The sequence below is a fragment of the Bufo gargarizans genome, chromosome 8 (assembly GCF_014858855.1).
Source record: "Bufo gargarizans isolate SCDJY-AF-19 chromosome 8, ASM1485885v1, whole genome shotgun sequence".
Classification (NCBI taxonomy): Eukaryota; Metazoa; Chordata; class Amphibia; order Anura; family Bufonidae; genus Bufo; species Bufo gargarizans.
The window spans coordinates 180,876,536-180,897,101 of NC_058087.1; the positions used below are offsets into that span (position 1 = coordinate 180,876,536).

At 48.6% G+C, this 20,566-nt stretch overlaps 2 protein-coding genes across 3 annotated transcripts in view; one reads left to right on the forward strand and one right to left on the reverse strand.

Annotated features, from left to right (window-relative positions):
* Positions 1-20,566, reverse strand: part of SYNGR3 (synaptogyrin 3) — a 130,877-nt gene that overhangs the window by 57,894 nt on the left and 52,417 nt on the right. The gene's annotated exons all lie outside the window — the stretch shown is intronic.
* On the forward strand, positions 1,935-19,848 carry ZNF598 (zinc finger protein 598, E3 ubiquitin ligase). Of its 2 annotated transcripts, none has more exons than XM_044304797.1 (12): positions 1,935-3,564; positions 9,678-9,790; positions 10,513-10,642; positions 11,400-11,611; positions 12,234-12,451; positions 13,007-13,124; positions 13,261-13,472; positions 13,568-13,664; positions 14,340-15,100; positions 17,169-17,307; positions 17,448-17,592; positions 18,686-19,848. In XM_044304797.1, the coding sequence occupies exons 1-12, from the start codon at positions 3,385-3,387 to the stop codon at positions 19,034-19,036; spliced, it is 2,676 nt and encodes an 891-aa protein (XP_044160732.1). In that variant the 5' UTR covers positions 1,935-3,384; the 3' UTR covers positions 19,037-19,848. The 2 variants fall into 2 exon arrangements, with proteins under 2 accessions (XP_044160732.1, XP_044160733.1); XM_044304798.1 differs by having other exon boundaries at positions 17,214-17,307.

The following is a 20,566-nucleotide window of genomic DNA, read 5'->3' on the forward strand; positions in this document are numbered from 1 at the left end:
ACAGTGCCCGACAGAGAGAACTGAGCATAAACAGTGCCCGCCAGAGAGAACTGACCATAAACAGTGCCCGCCAGAGAGAACTGACCATAAACAGTGCCCGCCAGAGAGAACTGACCATGAACAGTGCCCGCCAGAGAGAACTGACCATAAACAGTGCCCACCAGAGAGAACTGACCATGAACAGTGCCCGCCAGAGAGAACTGACCATAAACAGTGCCCGCCAGAGAGAACTGACCATAAACAGTGCCCGCCAGAGAGAACTGACCATAAACAGTAACGCCAGAGAGAACTAAGCATAAACAGTGCCCGCCAGAGAGAACTGACCATGAAAAGTACCTGCCAGAGAGAACTGACCATGAACAGTGCCCGCCAGAGAGAACTGAGCATGAACAGTGCCCATCAGAGAGAACTGAGCATGAACAGTGCCCGCCAGAGAGAACTGACCATACACAGTGCCCGCCAGAGAGAACTGACCATACACAGTGCCCGCCAGAGAGAACTGACCATACACAGTGCCTGCCAGAGAGAACTGACCATACTTAGTGCCCGCCAGAGAGAACTGACCATAAACAGTGCCCGCCAGAGAGAACCGACCATACACAGTGCCCGCCAGAGAGAACCGACCATAGACAGTGCCCGCCAGAGAGAACTGACAATGAACAGTGCCCGCCAGAGAGAACTGACCATAAACAGTGCCCGCCAAAGAGAAGTGACCATAAAAAATACCCGCCGAAGATAAGTGATCATACACAGTGCCCGCCAGAGAGAACTGACCATGAACAGTGCCCGCCAGAGAGAACCGACCATAAACAGTGCCCGCCAGAGAGAACAGACCATAAACAGTGCCCGCCAGAGAGAACCGACCATACACAGTGCCCGCCATAGAGAACCTACCATAAACAGTGCCCGCCAGAGAGAACCGACCATGAACAGTGCCCGCCAGAGAGAACCGACCATAAACAGTGCCCGCCAGAGAGAACCGACCATGAACAGTGCCCGCCAGAGAGAACTGACCATACACAGTGCCTGCCAGAGAGAACTGACCATACACAGTGCCCGCCAGAGAGAACTGACCATACACAGTGCCCGCCAGAGAGAACTGACCATACACAGTGCCCGCCAGAGAGAACTGACCATACACAGTGCCCGCCAGAGAGAACCGACCATACACAGTGCCCGCCAGAGAGAACTGACCATGAACAGTGCCCGCCAGAGAGAACTGACCATAAACAGTGCCCGCCAGAGAGAACCGACCATACACAGTGCCCGCCAGAGAGAACTGACCATAAACAGTGCCCGCCAGAGAGAACTGACAACGGAGTCTAAAGATGGATCCTATGCACTGCGGTCGCCGTCCTGCATTGTGCCCGAGGCCCTGACGGGGCCACACGCCGTGGGAAGCAGGTGTAAGTGACACGGAGGAGGGCGGCAGCCATCAGGCGATAAATTGGTTTGTCTTATTCACAGATCTAGCGCCACTTTATAGTTTTGTTGTGGCAGCCATTTTTAGCAAAGTAAAAACAGGAGCGGCCATTTTTGTTTATTTTGGCATCATGTTCTTCAGTATCAGACTGACCGTCTTACCGTCAGCTACTGAGAGGATAACCCAAAAATGACAACCACCAAGTTGGCCACGCTTGCTGGTGTCGCTTTTGTAACTAAATAACAACTTAAATGACCAGTATTTGACTAATTCTTGAGTCTCTTTTCCTGGTATTTGCTGCACAACATTTAATAATCCTTCATCCACTTCATTAGTGAGGTCACAGCATGACAAAATGGCAATTATGCAATGCTCTACCTTCACCAGCAGGGGTCCTCAGAGCACACAGTAGCGTCAAGTCCTCCGGGAGTCAATGAGCGCTTCCTGCAGTGGACACTCTAGCCTTGTCTCTAGGACTCTATGGTTCACTTCCTGCGGAATACGTCAGCTACGTGACGTCTCCTTAGCCGGTAACGTGTGTGCGCTGCTGGGAGCGAGGGGTCGGCTCCGTCTCCACCCGGAGCTTCTGACGTTAGGCGGGGGCTCCTCAACGGCTCCTCCTCCGGTTATCCTTCAACTCAGCGCTCCGTGCTGCTGTCCGGCCCGCTCCTCGGCTTCTTCTTCCAACCTGTCCTGTCAGGGTGGCCTCTGCTCCCGGCCTCACTAGAGTAACCTCATCCAGCCACTGGTGCCCCCCAATGTGGCCTCTCTTGTAAACCCCAGTCACCAGTGTGCCCCACTCTGTGTGATCACCAGTATACCCCACTCTCTGTGTGATCACTAGTGTGCCCCACTCTCTGTGTGATCACTAGTGTGCCCCACTCTCTGTGTGATCACTAGTGTGCCCCACTCTCTGTGTGATCACTAGTGTGCCCCACTCTCTGTGTGATCACTAGTGTGCCCCACTCTCTGTGTGATCACTAGTGTGCCCCACTCTCTGTGTGATCACTAGTGTGCCCCACTCTCTGTGTGATCACTAGTGTGCCCCACTCTCTGTGTGATCACTAGTGTGCCCCACTCTCTGTGTGATCACTAGTGTGCCCCACTCTCTGTGTGATCACTAGTGTGCCCCACTCTCTGTGTGATCACTAGTGTGCCCCACTCTCTGTGTGATCACTAGTGTGCCCCACTCTCTGTGTGATCACTAGTGTGCCCCACTTTCTCTCTGTAATCACCAGTGTGCCCCACTCTCTGTAATCACCATTGTGCCCCACTCTCTGTGTGATCACCAGTGTGCCCCACTCCGTCTGATCACTAGTGTACCCCACTCTCTGTGTGATCACTAGTGTACCCCACTCTCTGTGTGATCACTAGTGTACCCCACTCTCTGTGTGATCACTAGTGTGCCCCACTCTCTGTGTGATCACTAGTGTGCCCCACTCTCTGTGTGATCACTAGTGTACCCCACTCTCGATCACTAGTGTACCCGACTTTCTGTCTGATCACTAGTGTACCCCACTTTCTGTCTGATCACCAGTGTACCCCCCTCTCTCTGTGATCACCAGTGTACCCCCTCTCTCTGTGATCACCAGTGTACCCCCTCTCTCTGTGATCACCAGTGTACCCCCTCTCTCTGTGATCACCAGTGTACCCCCTCTCTCTGTGATCACCAGTGTACCCCCTCTCTCTGTGATCACCAGTGTACCCCCTCTCTCTGTGATCACCAGTGTACCCCCTCTCTCTGTGATCACCAGTGTACCCCCTCTCTCTGTGATCACCAGTGTACCCCCTCTCTCTGTGATCACCAGTGTACCCCCTCTCTCTCTGTGATCACTGATCACTAGTGCTCTCCAGCTCTCTCTTGAGACCCCCTTACTTGGCCCCCTCTCCCCACCTCCCTTTATCCCTAGTGGGGGTCACCACTGATCAGCAGCGCAGTGTTTGTCTCTCGCCCACTGGCCATGGCATTGAAGTCGGGGAAGACGTTGGATCTGGAGGGGAATTGCGTCTTGTGCTGTCAGGAGCTGGATATATTCGCTATTGGGAAATGTGACCACCCCGTGTGCTTCCGCTGCTCCACCAAGATGAGGGTGCTGTGCGAGCAGCGGTATTGTGCTGTGTGCCGGGAGGAGCTGGACAAGGTACGGACAGCTGGTTGAGGACTAGAAAATGGTCGGGGTTTATGGTGTCCTGGCTCTTAAAGGGGGACCTTACTGTAGTGTATAAATAGCTACTTTAACATGCCTTTTGTGCTTAGCAGAAGATAGAGGATGTGTCCTCCAGTCTCCTGTCACCGCTTATCACTTGGAAACCAATGGGATTGACACGTTAAAAGGTTTGTCCCATTACGACAACTTAAAGGGATTCTTTCATCAGATTTGAGCCCTATAACAAACATATGGCCAGGTCCCTACTAATACCCTGAATCCTAAACTGACCTTATCAAATGCGCCTGTGGCTCTATTATCATATAAAACAGGTTAATGAAACAGGGAAATGTCGCACTAAAATGAGGTGGAAAAACCACACAGAGGTGCACCCACTTAACAGACAACACCCAGTCTGAAAGTGGTAAATGGCATAAATAAATAATGAAAGTGGGGCACACTCTCAAAGTATAGGGATCTTTATTAACACTATTAGTAAAATGCAGAAATGACGGTAATATTAAAAATAAAATGCAGAGAAATGTAAAAATACAATAGATATAGACAATAAAATTAAATTAAATTTAAACCTTAGATTATGAGTGGTCATAAAAACAAAATAGATAAGAATATATTAAATACGATACTATAGTCAATATGCGCATGGATCCCAATATAAACTTTCAATGCGAATAACCGGTCACAAGGTATAAGCTCACTGGTTACTAGGTATAAAGTCCCATACACGGTTAGTATGTTGTTGTATATAGTTTTGTAGAAAAGTCCTTACTTGCCAATTTTAGCAATGATCAAAAGCGTATGCAGCCTGTAAGTTTTGTGTTATATAGTATATAATATTCAGGCTGTTCATACGCACAGCGGCGTCCCGTTGTATTTAATAACAAAGCGATCGCTTATCGATGGTTTGTAAAGGCTTACCCGAGGGTCTTTTGATGCTGGATATTATGCTCTCGACACAGCGTACCTGTCTTGGTTCCGGTCACAAGAGCTGGTGTCCAGGTTTAAGTTTTTGGCCGCCAGTGAGATGTGTTTGTTGCACGCGGTGTCGATGTCTTACATCACCAGCGTGGCAGCGATAATTCACTTCAGCGGCTCTCTGGTTAAATGGCAGTTGTCCAGACTTCCTCGGTTTTGCAGGATCTCTTTACTCCATAGGGGAATTGATACCAGACGCGTTTCGGGGATTTACGAAAATGACCCCTTCCTCAGTGGTCACTGAGGAAGGGGTCATTTTCGTAAATCCCCGAAACGCTGAGGAAGGGGTCATTTTCGTAAATCCCCGAAACGCGTCTGGTATCAATTCCCCTATGGAGTAAAGAGATCCTGCAAAACCGAGGAAGTCTGGACAACTGCCATTTAACCAGAGAGCCGCTGAAGTGAATTATCGCTGCCACGCTGGTGATGTAAGACATCGACACCGCGTGCAACAAACACATCTCACTGGCGGCCAAAAACTTAAACCTGGACACCAGCTCTTGTGACCGGAACCAAGACAGGTACGCTGTGTCGAGAGCATAATATCCAGCATCAAAAGACCCTCGGGTAAGCCTTTACAAACCATCGATAAGCGATCGCTTTGTTATTAAATACAACGGGACGCCGCTGTGCGTATGAACAGCCTGAATATTATATACTATATAACACAAAACTTACAGGCTGCATACGCTTTTGATCATTGCTAAAATTGGCAAGTAAGGACTTTTCTACAAAACTATATACAACAACATACTAACCGTGTATGGGACTTTATACCTAGTAACCAGTGAGCTTATACCTTGTGACCGGTTATTCGCATTGAAAGTTTATATTGGGATCCATGCGCATATTGACTATAGTATCGTATTTAATATATTCTTATCTATTTTGTTTTTATGACCACTCATAATCTAAGGTTTAAATTTAATTTAATTTTATTGTCTATATCTATTGTATTTTTACATTTCTCTGCATTTTATTTTTAATATTACCGTCATTTCTGCATTTTACTAATAGTGTTAATAAAGATCCCTATACTTTGAGAGTGTGCCCCACTTTCATTATTTATTTATATCATATAAAACAGGTTTATATAACCTGTCACTCACGTCCCAAATGTTTCCAAGGGGACGTCTCATCTCCTTTTGGTGCCCAGCGCCGCCTTCCCACTAGAAATCGCCGCCCTCCCTTTCTATAGAGCCGCCTTCCTCGCCTCAGCGCCGCCTCCAAAATCGTCCACTCCCTCAGATCCCGTGCGGCTGTGAGAGGATGGCTGCAATAGGGCGGTCAAGGCAGGTTTGAGCGAAGTGCGCCGGCCGGCGCATGCGCACTTCGCTCAACGAGGCCGCTGCCAGGAGTCCGCACGGGCGCATCAGGTTATACCTAGTGCGCACGCGCGGGATCTGGCTGAGGAGAGTGGACGATTTCAGAGGCGGCGGCGATGATGTGAGGTGGGCGGTGATGTTTAGGTTATAGGCCTCAAATCTGATGACAGAATCCCTTTAAAGGAGTATTCTGGTTGATCAGCGGGGGTCAACTGCTGGGGCTGGAGTCGAATGAAGTGGGGGAAGTGCACACCCGTCTGCCAGCTCCAGGAGAACAGGTCCCGTTCTCATGATCAGTTGGGGCCCCAGTTGTTGAATCTCCGCCGATCACTTTAAAGGGTATTCAGTTTGGTAAATGTTATCTCCTATGCACAGTATAGGGGATAACTACTAGATCAGTGGGGTTCTACCGCTGGGACCCCCTCCAATCACGAGAACGGGGGCACCGTACCCCCTGAAATGAACGCAGTGGCCGGTCGCACATGTGAATGGCCGCTCTATTCATTTCTGTGGAAATTCCGGAGACAGCCAAGTACAGCGCTCCAATATATCCGGAACTCCTATAGGAATGGAGCGCCAAGAAGCATGCCCGACCAACTGCTCTGTTCATTTCAAGGGGGCTGCAGAGGTGATGTGGGCCCTCATTCTCGTGATCAGTGGGTGCCCAAGCATTAGGAGATGGGAGATAACTTTTAATAACCGGAATGCCCCTTTAAAGTGATCGGTGGAGATTCGACCACTGGGGCCCCCACCGATCATGAGAATGGGGCCTGTTCTCCTGGGTTGACTGGATGTGGCAGATGTGTGTGCATATCCCCTACTTAATTCGACTCCAGCCCCAGCAGATGACCCCCGCCGATCAGAAACTTAGCAGATAGGGGATAAGTTGTTGTAATGAGACATCCCCTTTAAGAAGTCAACCTGTCCAATTGCTGACAGATCGAGCTGTTCTCAAAAATACGTGACACCCCGGCTGATGAAAGAACCCGAACCGTCCTGCACGTCACCGAAATGTTATTAGTGCCGCCATGGTGCTTTCTAGGAAGTGAGAAAAGGAATGTTCTGCGACACGGGATCACTATCATGATAGTAGCCTGGCTCTTTAAAGGGAGCCTCTTAGCAGCACTATGCTGTCCTCACAGAAGGCGGCATAGTGCGGAGACAGGCCGACCGTTTCATGCCGAATCCGGACAGTGACGGACAGGTTTCTTTCCTATGCACAACAGAATGGAAACCTCCCAATTATAGGGTTCATGCACACGACTGTGGTTCTTATCCGAATCTGATCTGCAGACCCATTCACTTCAGTGGGGCCGCAAAAGATGCAGACAACACACTGTGTACTGTCCGTATCAGTATGTTCTATCTTTTTATCGGGGCCGCGGATGGACATGTCCTCCTCTTGTCCATTTTGACTCCTCTCCCTCGCAGTGCGAACGTTTCAGCTTGTCTGTACTGACTGCCATGACCGAAGCGACAGACTGATTAAAGCACTGGGCCTGTCACTACAATATGCCGTCCTCAGTGAGGACAGCATAGTGCAGATGAGGGGTTCCCTTTAAGTGGTCACCCAGAGTGCTATAGGCAGCCTGATGTAACGCTGCAGTCGCTGACGCTAGACCTATAGGCAGCCTGATGTAACGCTGCAGGCGCTGACCCTAGACCTATAGGCAGCCTGATGTAACGCTGCAGGCGCTGACCCTAGACCTATAGGCAGCCTGATGTAACGCTGCAGTCGCTGACGCTAGACCTATAGGCAGCCCGATGTAACGCTGCAGTCGCTGACCCTAGACCTATAGGCAGCCTGATGTAACGCTGCAGTCGCTGACGCTAGACCTATAGGCAGCCCGATGTAACGCTGCAGTCGCTGACCCTAGACCTATAGGCAGCCTGATGTAACGCTGCAGGCGCTGACCCTAGACCTATAGGCAGCCTGATGTAACGCTGCAGGCGCTGACCCTAGACCTATAGGCAGCCTGATGTAACGCTGCAGGCGCTGACCCTAGACCTATAGGCAGCCCGATGTAACGCTGCAGGCGCTGACCCTAGACCTATAGGCAGCCTGATGTAACGCTGCAGGCGCTGACCCTAGACCTATAGGCAGCCTGATGTAACGCTGCAGGCGCTGACCCTAGACCTATAGGCAGTCCGATGTAACGCTGCAGGCACTGACCCTAGGCCTATAGGCAGTCCGATGTAACGCTGCAGGCACTGACCCTAGGCCTATAGGCAGTCCGATGTAATGCTGCAGGCGCTGACCCTAGACCTATAGGCAGCCTGATGTAACGCTGCAGTCGCTGACCCTGGACCTATAGGCAGCCTGATGTAAGGCTGCAGGCGCTGACCCTAGACCTATAGGCAGCCTGATGTAACGCTGCAGGCGCTGACCCTAGACCTATAGGCAGCCTGATGTAACGCTGCAGGCGCTGACCCTAGACCTATAGGCAGCCTGATGTAACGCTGCAGGCGCTGACCCTAGACCTATAGGCAGCCTGATGTAACGCTGCAGGCGCTGACCCTAGACCTATAGGCAGCCTGATGTAACGCTGCAGGCGCTGACCCTAGACCTATAGGCAGCCTGATGTAACGCTGCAGGCGCTGACCCTAGACCTATAGGCAGCCTGATGTAACGCTGCAGGCGCTGACCCTAGACCTATAGGCAGCCTGATGTAACGCTGCAGGCACTGACCCTAGGCCTATAGGCAGCCCGATGTAACGCTGCAGGCGCTGACCCTAGACCTATAGGCAGCCTGATGTAACGCTGCAGGCGCTGACCCTAGACCTATAGGCAGCCTGATGTAACGCTGCAGGCGCTGACCCTAGACCTATAGGCAGCCTGATGTAACGCTGCAGGCACTGACCCTAGGCCTATAGGCAGCCTGATGTAACGCTGCCGTTGCTGGAGGCTGGAGTTTTGAGCTTGTTCACTTCACTTTATATGTATACGGGTTGGTGCTCCATTTTTCTGTTCTCTGAACCCCCTGCTTGCTTTACACACAGCCATAGGAATAAAAGGTACAATATTAAAACGGTTTTCTTAGACTTTTATATACTGATGACCTGGACCGACACCTTGGACCCCCACCAGTCAGAAGTTTTGAGACGGTAGCGGCGCTCCTCTGAGCGATGTGGTCTCTCAGCGCCGTACATTGTATAGCGGCTGTGCTTGGTATTGTGTTCAGTCTCATTCACTTCTATGGGGCTGAGGCGCTACTAGGCCTGAGGAACGGTCATCAATATATAAACCTTGGAAAACCTCATTAACTGTTTCCAGCCACCACCAGGGGATGCTCACTGCATAGGGATTTACATTTACAGCTGAGCTCCCTCTAGTGGCGGCCGCAGTCAGCAATTATTTTACCCCATGAAGGGGACCTGTCATCTCTACTTGCATTCCCCATGCAATAGCTTTTCTGGAGCACCTCTTCTCATGACTCTTTGTTGTTACTGTTATTCCTGCTTAAAGTTTGTGAATTAATTACTAGCAGTCGGCACTGAATGTCCAGATGGGTGTTACCAGTCTGATACTATCCAATCAGTGCTGCTCATGTCAGGGACACACCTCCATCTGGTAACACTCATCTGGACCTTCATTACAAACTACTAGTAATTCAAAGCTTCTAGCAGGAATAATAGAGAATTGGCACAACATAGCTATAAGAATAGATGCTCCAGAATGATTGTTATACGGGTAATAGAAGTAGTTACTAAATCAGACATGTCCTTCCCACTGTATTGAATCTGGTTGCATTACTGCGGTATAAACATGTGGCCCTTTCTTCGTAGGTGGTGTTTGTTAAAAAGGTCTCTCCGTTCTTAAGCATCAACACTTCCCAGATGCAGTGCGAGAAGAAACACGACATCTACTTCAGTGATAGCAAACTCTTCTCTCTGTTCAGGTAAGTGAACCGTAAAGGGGAAGGCCCACCTCGCTAGGGTATTGCCAGAGGTTGGACCCACACTTACCTCTAGTGAAGCAGAGCGCACCATGCTCTCCATTCACTGATGTCGGATTTACGGAAAGAGCCGCGGGAGCGAGCTCTGCTCTATCCGGAACTCCCATAGAGGTAAACGCAGAGCACACTGAGCAAGCGCGGCCACCGCCCCATTTACCTCTATAGGAATTCTGGAAATAGCCGGAATGTTTTTGGCACTCCCATAGAAGTGAACGGGGGGAGGCTGAGCTTGCGAGGTGTGCCCTCATTCACTTTTACAGGTAAGTACCGGACCCACCTCGATCGCATTTCCTAGCGGTGTGAGATGTTTAAAGGAACACTCCCAAGTAAAAGTGGGGGCGTAACATGGATTCTCTTTGATCTTCTTGGAGTACCTGTGTCATGCTCCTCCCCCTGTACTTTGCGTTTGGTTGAGTGGAAATGGCTTGGCTGTTATGAGATTAAAAAGAAATTTAAAAAATATGACAGCCGTCTTCCAAAAACTGGGTGGTATTGTAGTCGTTTGTTTTTATTATTATTATTATTATTATTTTTTTAATTTGAGTTTAAAAAAAATAAAAAAATCAGACCAGAACACATGGTCTCTGTGACGGCAGTGATGAGATAACGGCCTCGTGATGTGGTGTTCAGACCGCGTCCTCAGCTTTCTTGTTTCTACTTTTCAGGCGGTTGCTACAACATGAATGTGACCTGTGCCCTGAGATGAGACCCTTCCACGCCTTTGCTGACCTAGAACAGCACATGAGGAAACATCACGAGCTCTTCTGCTGTAAACTCTGCTTAAGGCACTTGAAGGTGAGCTATCTCCCATCTGGCACCTTACTGGACGCTCTCTCCGCATGGTTATATGAGCAGCAGGGACGCTGTGCACTCGGCAAGAAATCCGGTCAGGTCTCCGTTTCGAAGCCTGCAAATGTAGGAAAACCGCTCTGGCCAAATTCACACAGGGAGGTTTGATGCATTTTCGTTTAAACCAATGCCAGAAATGAATCCTAAAGGCCTCTTTCACACGAGCGAGTTTTCTGTCCGGGTGCGATGCGTGAAGCAAACGCATAGCATCCGGACTGAATCCTGACCCACCCATCTGTGCACATTACGCATTTTGCACATCATTTCTGCATTTTTCATGCAGCGCCGCTTCCATAGAAGCGAATGGGGCTTCAGTGAAAAATGGATTGAATCTGGATGCAATGCATTTTTCACTGGTAGTTGAAGGTAGATGGAGATTGTTATTTTCCAGTTATTATATATTTTTTTCACGCGCATGAAAAACTGATTGCACCTGCGCAGAAAAAAAAAACTGAAACGCTGAACACAATTGTAGACTTGCATGCAAAACCATCTTTCTTTCCTGAACAGACCCTGAGAGAATCCATAACGCAACTTTTTCACACAGAGGTTTTGAGCACGTCAAGTGTAGCAGCGCGGCCGTAGAAATATATGGGATCGCACTGCAACTTTCATGTTGCCGCGACCTAAGAGGAAAAAAAACTCAAAAACTTCCCTGTATGAACACAGCCTGATAATTACATGTGCTCTTCACCACTTCCAGAATTTTACTTATGAGAGGAAGTGGTATTCACGCAAGGAACTCGCTCGTCATCGCATCCAAGGCGACCCCGAGGACACGTCCCACCGCGGCCATCCTCTCTGCAAGTTCTGTGACGAACGTTACCTTGACAACGATGAGCTGCTAAAGCATTTACGCAGGGACCACTATTTCTGCCACTTCTGCGACTCTGATGGCGCCCAGGAATACTACAGGTAGGTGAGAGAGAATGAACCTTGAGCCTAGTAGGTTATTGGTTGACCCCCTCTGGTCATACAGGAGTATCGTATCCTAGCCATATGCCATCACTGTGGTGGGAAAAGAGATTTTATAGGAGTTCTAACTTCCGCAAATGGCATTTATCATGTAGACAAAGTTAAAGGGGTTTTCCGAGACTTTTCTAGTGATCGGTAGGGGTCCGACACCCAGGACCCCCGCCGATCAGCTGTTTGAGAAGGCACTGGCACTCAAAGTAGCAGTGCAGCCATCTCTCAGCTCACCTAGCACAGCTTAGTACATCGTATAGCGCCGGTGCTTGGTATTGCAGCTCAACCCCATTCACTTCAATGCGGCTGAGCTGCGCCTAGGTCATGTGACCGATGAAATTGACGTCACCAGCCTAGGCTAAGCGGAGAGAAGGCCACCGCTTTACTGCGAGTGCCAGTGACTTCTCAGACAGCTGATTGGCAGGAGTATCGGGTGTTGGATCACAGCCTATCAGATACTGATGAGCTATCCAGAGGATAGGTCATCAGTACAAAAGTCTTGGAAAACCCCTGGCATCAAGCTGTTTTCTGTACGTTTATGCTGGCGGTATATATTTATTTTCTCTTACAGTGACTACACTTTCCTGCGGGAACACTTCCGTGATAGTCACTTTCTGTGTGAGGAGGGACGGTGCAGCACAGAGCAGTTCACACACGCCTTTCGGAGTGAAATTGACTACAAGGCACACAAGACCTCATGCCACAGCAAGAACCGCGCTGAGGCCCGCCAGAACCGCCAGATCGATATTCAGTTCAGCTACACACCCAGACATAATCGCAGGGCTGAGGGTAACCACTACTGGCTCATACATCTGTGCTGAAAGGGGTCGTCCAAGATCTTATTATTGATGGCCTATCCTCAGGATCATTATCTGTTCGGCAGTGAACGGGGGCAACATAGCAGTTATCACCTCTGCCCACCACGCGGTGGACTGAGCTGCGTAGTTCCAGCTTTAGAGCTACTTGGGAACTGCTGATCAACAGCTACAAGGTATTGGAGTCCCACCAGTCAGATATTGCCGCCCTATCCTGACAGCCCATCACTACTAAAAATCCTGGACCACCCCTTGACGCTTTACTCTGTTACTTCTATTTTGTTACAGTCAAGCTCCTTTAATCCAGCACCTCTGAGCAAGGTGCCAGATTATCAGACATTCTGGATTACTGCACGCTTAAAATATACAAGACTCTAACCATGTTATTTAGGGGGGGATTTACTCACTGGTCTTTTGCGCTTGTGAAATTCCACATCATATTAACGTCCTGTGCCAGAGTCTCAAACTTCTCTATTAAAAACTGTTGTATTGAGGAAATATTTGGCTGAGTTTCGGTTTTACAATTCAGGTACAGTTGGAGGGGAAGATTATGAAGAGGTGGATCGATTTAACAGGCAGGCAAGAATGACAAGGGGGGTAGCACGTGGAGGTCCGCAGAACCGTAGGGGAAGCTGGAGATATAAAAGGTAAGCAGTGACACTCTATTTTTTATTTATTTTTTGCAAAGTTTCTTATTTTTTTAATTTATTTTTGAAGCTCTGAAGCAGTACAGGTGGTGTCATGGCGTGCTTACCCTTTAATGGTTGTCTTTCTGCATCGCAGGGAAGAGGAGGATCGGGAAGTTGCTGCTGCAGTGAGAGCATCAGTTGCAGCCAGAAGACAAGAAGAAGTTGGGAGGAAACAAGCACTTGAAAATGGCGATGGATTGAAAAGTAGGATGGAGGACTCCAGGGATCCTGAGGAAGGGCGCAAAGTGAAACCTATCCCCAAACCTATCCCCAAACCCATCCCCAAACCCTCTGGTGATGCCACAGGTGACTGAGTTTTTTTTTTTTCATGCAGTTTCAGAGACCAGTGCATTTTCCTTTATCAGGACAGATGCTATAACAATCTGCAAATCCTTCCCTAGGTCCAAAAGAACTGAATATGATGTCAAACACTTCCAACCGCGTATTGAATCCAGATGATTTCCCTGCCTTTGGTTCTGCAGTGACTGTACCACTGAGGTATGACAATGTGTCTTGCATTCTCTCGACACTTGTACACAGTCTATATCAGTGATGGCGAACCTGTGGCATGGGTGCCAGAGGCGGCACTCAGAGCCCTCTCTGTGGGCACCCGCACTCTGGAAAAAGTCTATGGTGTACAATATGCCTTAGACTTTTCCTGCCATTCATCAGCGCAGGCAGCGCACTATGAACAGCACAGGCAGCGCACTGAATGTAGGCAGGCTATTATAGCTAAATAATAAAGTACATAGAGGATATACTATATTGGACTATAGTATTCAGGTTAAATTGCTTTGTTGACACTTTGCAATAAATAAGTGGGTTTTGGGTTGCAGTTTGGGCACTCGGCCTTTAAAAGGTTCGCCATCACTGGTCTATATGATTCTCTCCCTGCCTACAGCCTGTGTGATCTGTCCACCTTGAATGCTTTTCCCTTTCTACTCTCTGATCTGATGTGTACACATCTCCTTCCACTCCCTGCTGCTGTCTCTAACATTGAGAGAAGGGAGGGGGAGAGCAGAGAGAGCCTTCAGTAACAGGAGCAGAGCTCTCATGGATTTGTGTCAGATTCAGCAATACCAGTGGCTAGGTGAAGGGCATACACGCTGGAGGAGCAAAATGGTAGGACTGGTCATTCTCTTTAAACTTCTGTTCATTTCTTTGCATTTGCAGTGCTCCAAAACCAGCTCCTGTTAAACTGAAGGAAGAAGATTTTCCAAGTCTGTCCTCCACCTCAAGCTCTTCCTCAGCATCGACCTTCTCTGCTGGGCGGACATACTCTACTCGGTCCACTAATGCCTTCATGGAGGAGGATTTCCCAGCCTTGGTGTCTAACAAGAATCTTGGTAAACCACTGTCTGCTGTCACTTCTGCGTGGGCAACGTCTTCCTCTAAAAGCACCACAAAAACGCCTTCTACTGTTGCTGCTTCAAGCAAAGTATCCAAGAAAGCTTCCCAACCAAACATCCCAAAAGCCTCCAACAAGAAAGTTTACAAGCCTCCCTCCTTCTCCGAAGATGAAGATGACAGCACAGGGGTAACGGCACAGGAATTCCGTAATGCTCCGACCATGATGGATATCTCTAAGCTGCTGACTACTCCAAGTGGGAAAGGCAGCAAGAAAAAGCGAATAGGGTCAGAGAAGCCCAGCAGTCCAGCCACGGTTCAGACTATGGAAGACAGGTTAACGAGTTTATCCCTCAAAGAGAATGCCACAGAGATTGAGCGCACTCCCACACTGCCTCCTACCTCCATCCTCAGTGATAAGTCAAATACAGTGGTTAATGGCGAGAAAAAGGTTCCAGACAAAGGAAGCGGCTATAAAGACCCCCCTGGGTTGAAGAACTTGACTGATTCAGGTCCAAAGTACCTGGCATCAGATGAAGACTTTCCAGCTTTGGTGAACAGTAGCATGCTGAGGATGCCACCACCAGGTAAAATGCCTCATTAGTGTCAGGTAACTCATCAGTGGTGGTCTGCTCTGAGCCGGGCCTCTCGGGATAAGTCCGGAGACTGGGAGTCTGCAGTGCGGATTAGGGCTGCAGCTATCAATTATTTTAGTAATCAAGTATTCTACCGATTAATCCAACGATTAATTGAGTACTCTAATAAGAAAAAAGCTAATTAAAGGAAAGTTTTCCCTTATAAAAACTCAGAGGATCCAGTGGATAGATCATCAGTTAACACAAACTGTAAACCCTTCCTATAAACAGATAAATAAAATTAGGTGTAAAAAAAAAAAAAAATGTTTAAAGAAGAATTAGTCCAAGAAACTCCTCCTCAGATAACAAGCTTAGGCTACTTTCACACTAGCTTTTAAGTTTTCCAGTATGGAGATCTGTCATAGGGTCTCAATACCGTAAAATAACACCTTCAATTTTGCCCCAATTCATTGTCAATGGGGACAAAACTGAACAGAACGGAATCCTCCAAAATGCATTCTGCTGCGTTCCCATACCGGAGAGCAAACCGCAACATGTTGTAGTTTGGTTTCCGTCCTGGGATGCGGAGCAAGACCGGTCCGTCATGACGCCCAATGCAAGTCGATGGCAACGGATCGTTTTTCTCTGACACAATAGAAAACAGATCTGTCCTCCATTGACTTTCAGTGGAGCTAATGATGAATCCATCTTGGCAATGTTAAAGGGAGTCTGTCACCACATTTTAGCATGTTAGACCGTTAAAATAGGGTTATGTGATCCAGCCAGAACATAAAAACGGTACCTTTGTGGTAGAAAACGGACTTTTCAATTTGCAGAAAACGAACTTATAAGATTATCTTCTGAGCCCTCTCAAGTGCCCAGGGCGGTCTCTCAATCCTCGGAGCCCCAGGCAGGCACCTCCTAAACGGCTGATAACTCCGCCCTCCGTGCGCCTCTGCCCGCCCGTTTACTCCCCTCCCCTGTCCCTTTCCACTGCGGCTGTGCGGTACAAATCGTAGCGGGCGCCCTGGGCGGGCGCCCTGGGCACTTGAGAGGGCTCAGAAGATAATCTTATAAGTTCGTTTTCTGCAAATTGAAAAGTCAGTTTTCTACCACAAAGGTACCGTTTTTATGTTCTGGCTGGATCACATAACCCTATTTTAACGGTCTAACATGCTAAAATGTGGTGACAGACTCCCTTTAAAGATAATACAACCGGATCCGTTCATAACGGATGCAGACAGTTGTTTTTTTAGTAACAGAAGCGTTTTTACTGAACCCTGCCGGATCCAGTAATAACGCTGGTGTGAAAGTAGCCTTAGGTGGTTTATTGATGTGAAAAGTCAATTTATTTGCGCTTAGTTGCGTAGAGTTTTTGGGTCAAAACAGGACATGGCAAAATATAAAGAAGACTAAATATAGTAATATGTTATAAAATGCGATTATACAACAAATAAATACAAAAATATATATATACTTAAGCGGGGCAGCACAGCTAAAATGTTCAGATCCGCACTGCATAGGGACTACCCCTTTAAATGATACATGCCCTACTAATGGCAGACTAGATGGCGCAACTTTTTACATTTTAATAGGCTGTAAAATAAACAGTTTGTTAAAGCATTGTTCGCACCTTGGACATTTATAGCTGGTCTCTTGAATGGAGGTCCCCTGACACCCACCCTACTAGGTCAGGGCTGATTCATAAGACCATGTTTGATCTGGGAAACACAGGCCACATCGCACGGACTGACTGTGGTTCCCCTGACCTGAACTGCCTGCATCGTAGTGATTTATTATACAGTCAGTTGCTAATTTATTGCAGGGCAATTGTACTGTACTCACATGGTGATGTGGCCCGTGATCAGATAAGAACTGACTGAATCATCACTATGGGGAGATTCGGTCAACACGAGGCCTGTGTTTCCTGGACTAGGCACGGTATATATTTCTAATGTAGGAAATAAACGCCCCTTTAAACATTGATAGCCCTCCCTTAGATTGTTTGATTAGTGCATTACCATCCATTGAACTTGTGAGGAATCGGAATGATTGTTATTGGTGCTTTTCCCCTTTGTAGGATTTTCTCCGGTAGTGACCGCCGCTCCTTTGCCTCCTCCTCCAGGATTGTCCTCATCTGTTGGGAAACCTCCTCCAGGATTTACCAGTGTCTCATCTATGCCTCCTCCTCCGCAGCCACCCACCAAACCAGTGAAAGAGTAAGTATAATTCACATGTCCGTCTCCGTCCCCGTCCCCCCCCTTCCCCATCCAGCCAGTTACTTGAGGGCACTTGGTGTGAAGCAACCAATTCAGTATTAAACCTGGATAACACGGTCATTGGCTTGTTACTTTCTTAGGGCCTCATTCTGCACCAGGACGTACCTCATACCTGAAAACTTCCAGCAGAGAAACGTTCACCTCATCAACTCCATCAGAGATTACCTGCACAGCGACGAGTCCCAGTTCAATGAATTTAAATCCCATTCTGGCAAGTTTAGACAGGTAAGTACTGTGCCTGTACCGCATGCGGCTACGGAATATTAGGGGCACTTTCCATTGTTCTCCAAGCTTTATAGTTTAGCCACATGTCATGAAATTTAGTTACCACTAGGTGGCATCTGACTTCATTGCAGGGATCCTGAGAAGGAAGGGGCCACATTGCCGTTGTAGTGCTGCACCCCCCTGGCCACCCAGCTCTGCAGGGTACTGCATCCTAATAAGGCTGTGCTCTAGTTACCAGTGAACGGTGGTGGCATGCCGCTGTGGTGTCGTGCTGCGTCCCTTTTTAATGTTTTTACCTCCACTGAGGTGTCCTGGGCACCACGCTGTCCGTGGAGTAGCAGTATGGCCCCCATTCAAATGCACAACTGGGCGGAGGGAGCGCCGCTGTGTGGGAAAAACTTAGTACTGCAGTTCCTTCTTCTCAGGATTGGCAGATGTCCTAGAGGTCAGACCACCACCAGTCATAAAGTGATGGCATATCTTAGATATAGGAATGCCTCTTTAAACCTGGAACAGTGTTCTTTAACCTCTGGCTAAAGGCTGGCAGGGAATGCTGGGAGTTGTAGTTTCCCCAAATATTGGCTAACCAATTCCTGATATTACCCATACCAGTAAGGGTACATTTACACGACCGTATGTGTTTTGCAGTCCGCAAATTGTGGATCCGCAAAACAAGGATACCGGCCGTGTGAATGTAGCCGGCCCCATGATAGAAGTGATTATTCTTGTCCACGATTGCGGACAAGAATAGGACATGCTCTATCTTTATTGCGGGGCCGCGGAACGGATCTACGGATGCGGACAGCACATTGTGTGCTGTCCGCATCTTTTGCGGCACCATTGAAATGAATGGGTCCGCACCCGTTACGCAAAATTGCGGAACGGATGCAAGGCCAAAAATACGGTCGTGTGAATGTACCCTAACAGAGAGACAGTAATAAGTTGGGGTCTGCCTTTCTCTGGATCTACATTGCAGGATATTAGCCTGAACTGGATGGACTTTTACAAACTGTAGCTGTGTGATCAGATTTGGCGACATTTTAGTTTTTCATTGGTTTAAAACCTCACGTATCTTCTCGTTACGTTCTTCAAGGGACTGATCTCCGCCTCAGAGTATTACAGAAGCTGCCGTCAACTTCTCGGGGAGAACTTCAGCCTGATCTTCAACGAGCTGCTGGTGCTTCTTCCGGACAACGGTAAACAGCAGGAGCTGCTCGCTGCCCACCAAGAGCTCCGACTGGAGCAGAAGCAAAGTTCCAATAAGTCCAAGAAGAGCAAGAAAGCCGCCTGGAAAACGGACTCCAGCTCCCCCGAACTGGACTACTCCACCTGTCCCTCCTGCAGCCAGGTGCTGGCCCCCCAGGACGTTGCCCATCACAAGACGTTGCACCTTGAAGACAATGACTTCCCCTCGCTCCAGGCCATCAGCCGGATCATCAGTTAGGCTCCGGAGCACCTACCCCAGGTTTTGGGTGTGCACTTAAAAGGAAAGAGGAAAAAAAATATATATATAAATGCACCAAAAATACCAGTAATAGTAAAAGTGGAAATGTGGGCAACGCCAGACAGCAATATGGCCGCCCAGTGATAATAAAGTAAATTATTACGGTACTCTGAGTGGCCGAATCAGTGATGATATGATGACGGTGCTGTATGTGGAGGGCTCAGAGTTGGTGCTACCCTCTGAAGAGAGTGACCGTGCCAGCCGGAGGCAGAACTGCAGCAAGTAGTGACTACCACGTCCGAAGGCACAAGGCGCGGCTTATTTTACGTTGCAGAGTCTGCCAAGAGTCGCTGTTGAATAGGCGGGATCATGTTTTGCTTCACTGTATGCATCTTGTTGTTTATTTTTGGGCCCATTTCTACATAATCAGGTTTTTGTTCATTGATGCATAATTGATTTTACGGCCCGCCATCCAGTGATTTTTTTTTTTGTGGACGCCGGTGCCTTCTGGCCACTGGATTGATATTTTGTGTGTTAAAGGGACCCTAGGCCCCGTAATCTGTATTATCTACAATTGTTGGGGGGTTAAATGCAGTCTGCTGCTACCTGTTATCAGCCATTACTAGCTGGCGAGAGGCTGACCGCACTGTGCCTCCGCTAAGGAGAAGTCCAGAGTAACTCCTGCCCCTATGGCCTCATGCACACGGCTATTGTGCGGCCGTTCCGTACATTGGGGACCACAATTGCGGTACCCAATGCACGGGCAACATCCATGCAGCGGGCCGGACCCATTCAACTTGAATGGGTCCGTGGTCTGTCCGCACCGCAAAGAAATATGAAATGTCATATTTATTTGCGGTGCAGAACAACGGAAAGAAACGCCATGGAAGCACTCCATAAGGCTTCCGGTGTTCCGTTTCGCATCTCCGGATTTGCAGACCCATTCCGTGATGCGTGGTGCACGCGGCCGTGGATTGCAGACCCTCCATTTGCGGGCTGCAATACGCCCACGGCCGCACAACGCCCGTGTGCATGAAGCCTATAGGTGAGGCTGCGGCCAGCGGCTCATCTTATTGCGCTCCTGCACCTTTATCCGTTAGTTATGTGACGTCAAGCCGTTTTCATCACCGTGTCATATTAAGAACCACAGCCCTGGGCAAAGGGAGCTGCCTAGGAGGTTATTCACACAGCAATAAAGCCTGATTGTCTACTGAAACAATATGCAACTTGTATGTTCACTGGCGACAAGCAAAATGTTATATATATATATAACACACACACACACACACATATTATCTTTCTTTCTTAGGGTTGATTCACGTTTGCCTTTTAAAAGGGTTTTCCAAGATTTTCATACTGATGACCTGTCCTCAGGATAGGTCATCAGTATGTGATCTGTCATGGTCCGACACCCAGGACCCCCGCCGATCAGCTCTTTGAGAAGGCACCGCCGCTCCTGTGAGTGCTGCGGCCTTCTCTCTGCTCGCCAAGTACAGCACCGTACGTTGTATCGTGGTTGTACTTGGTATA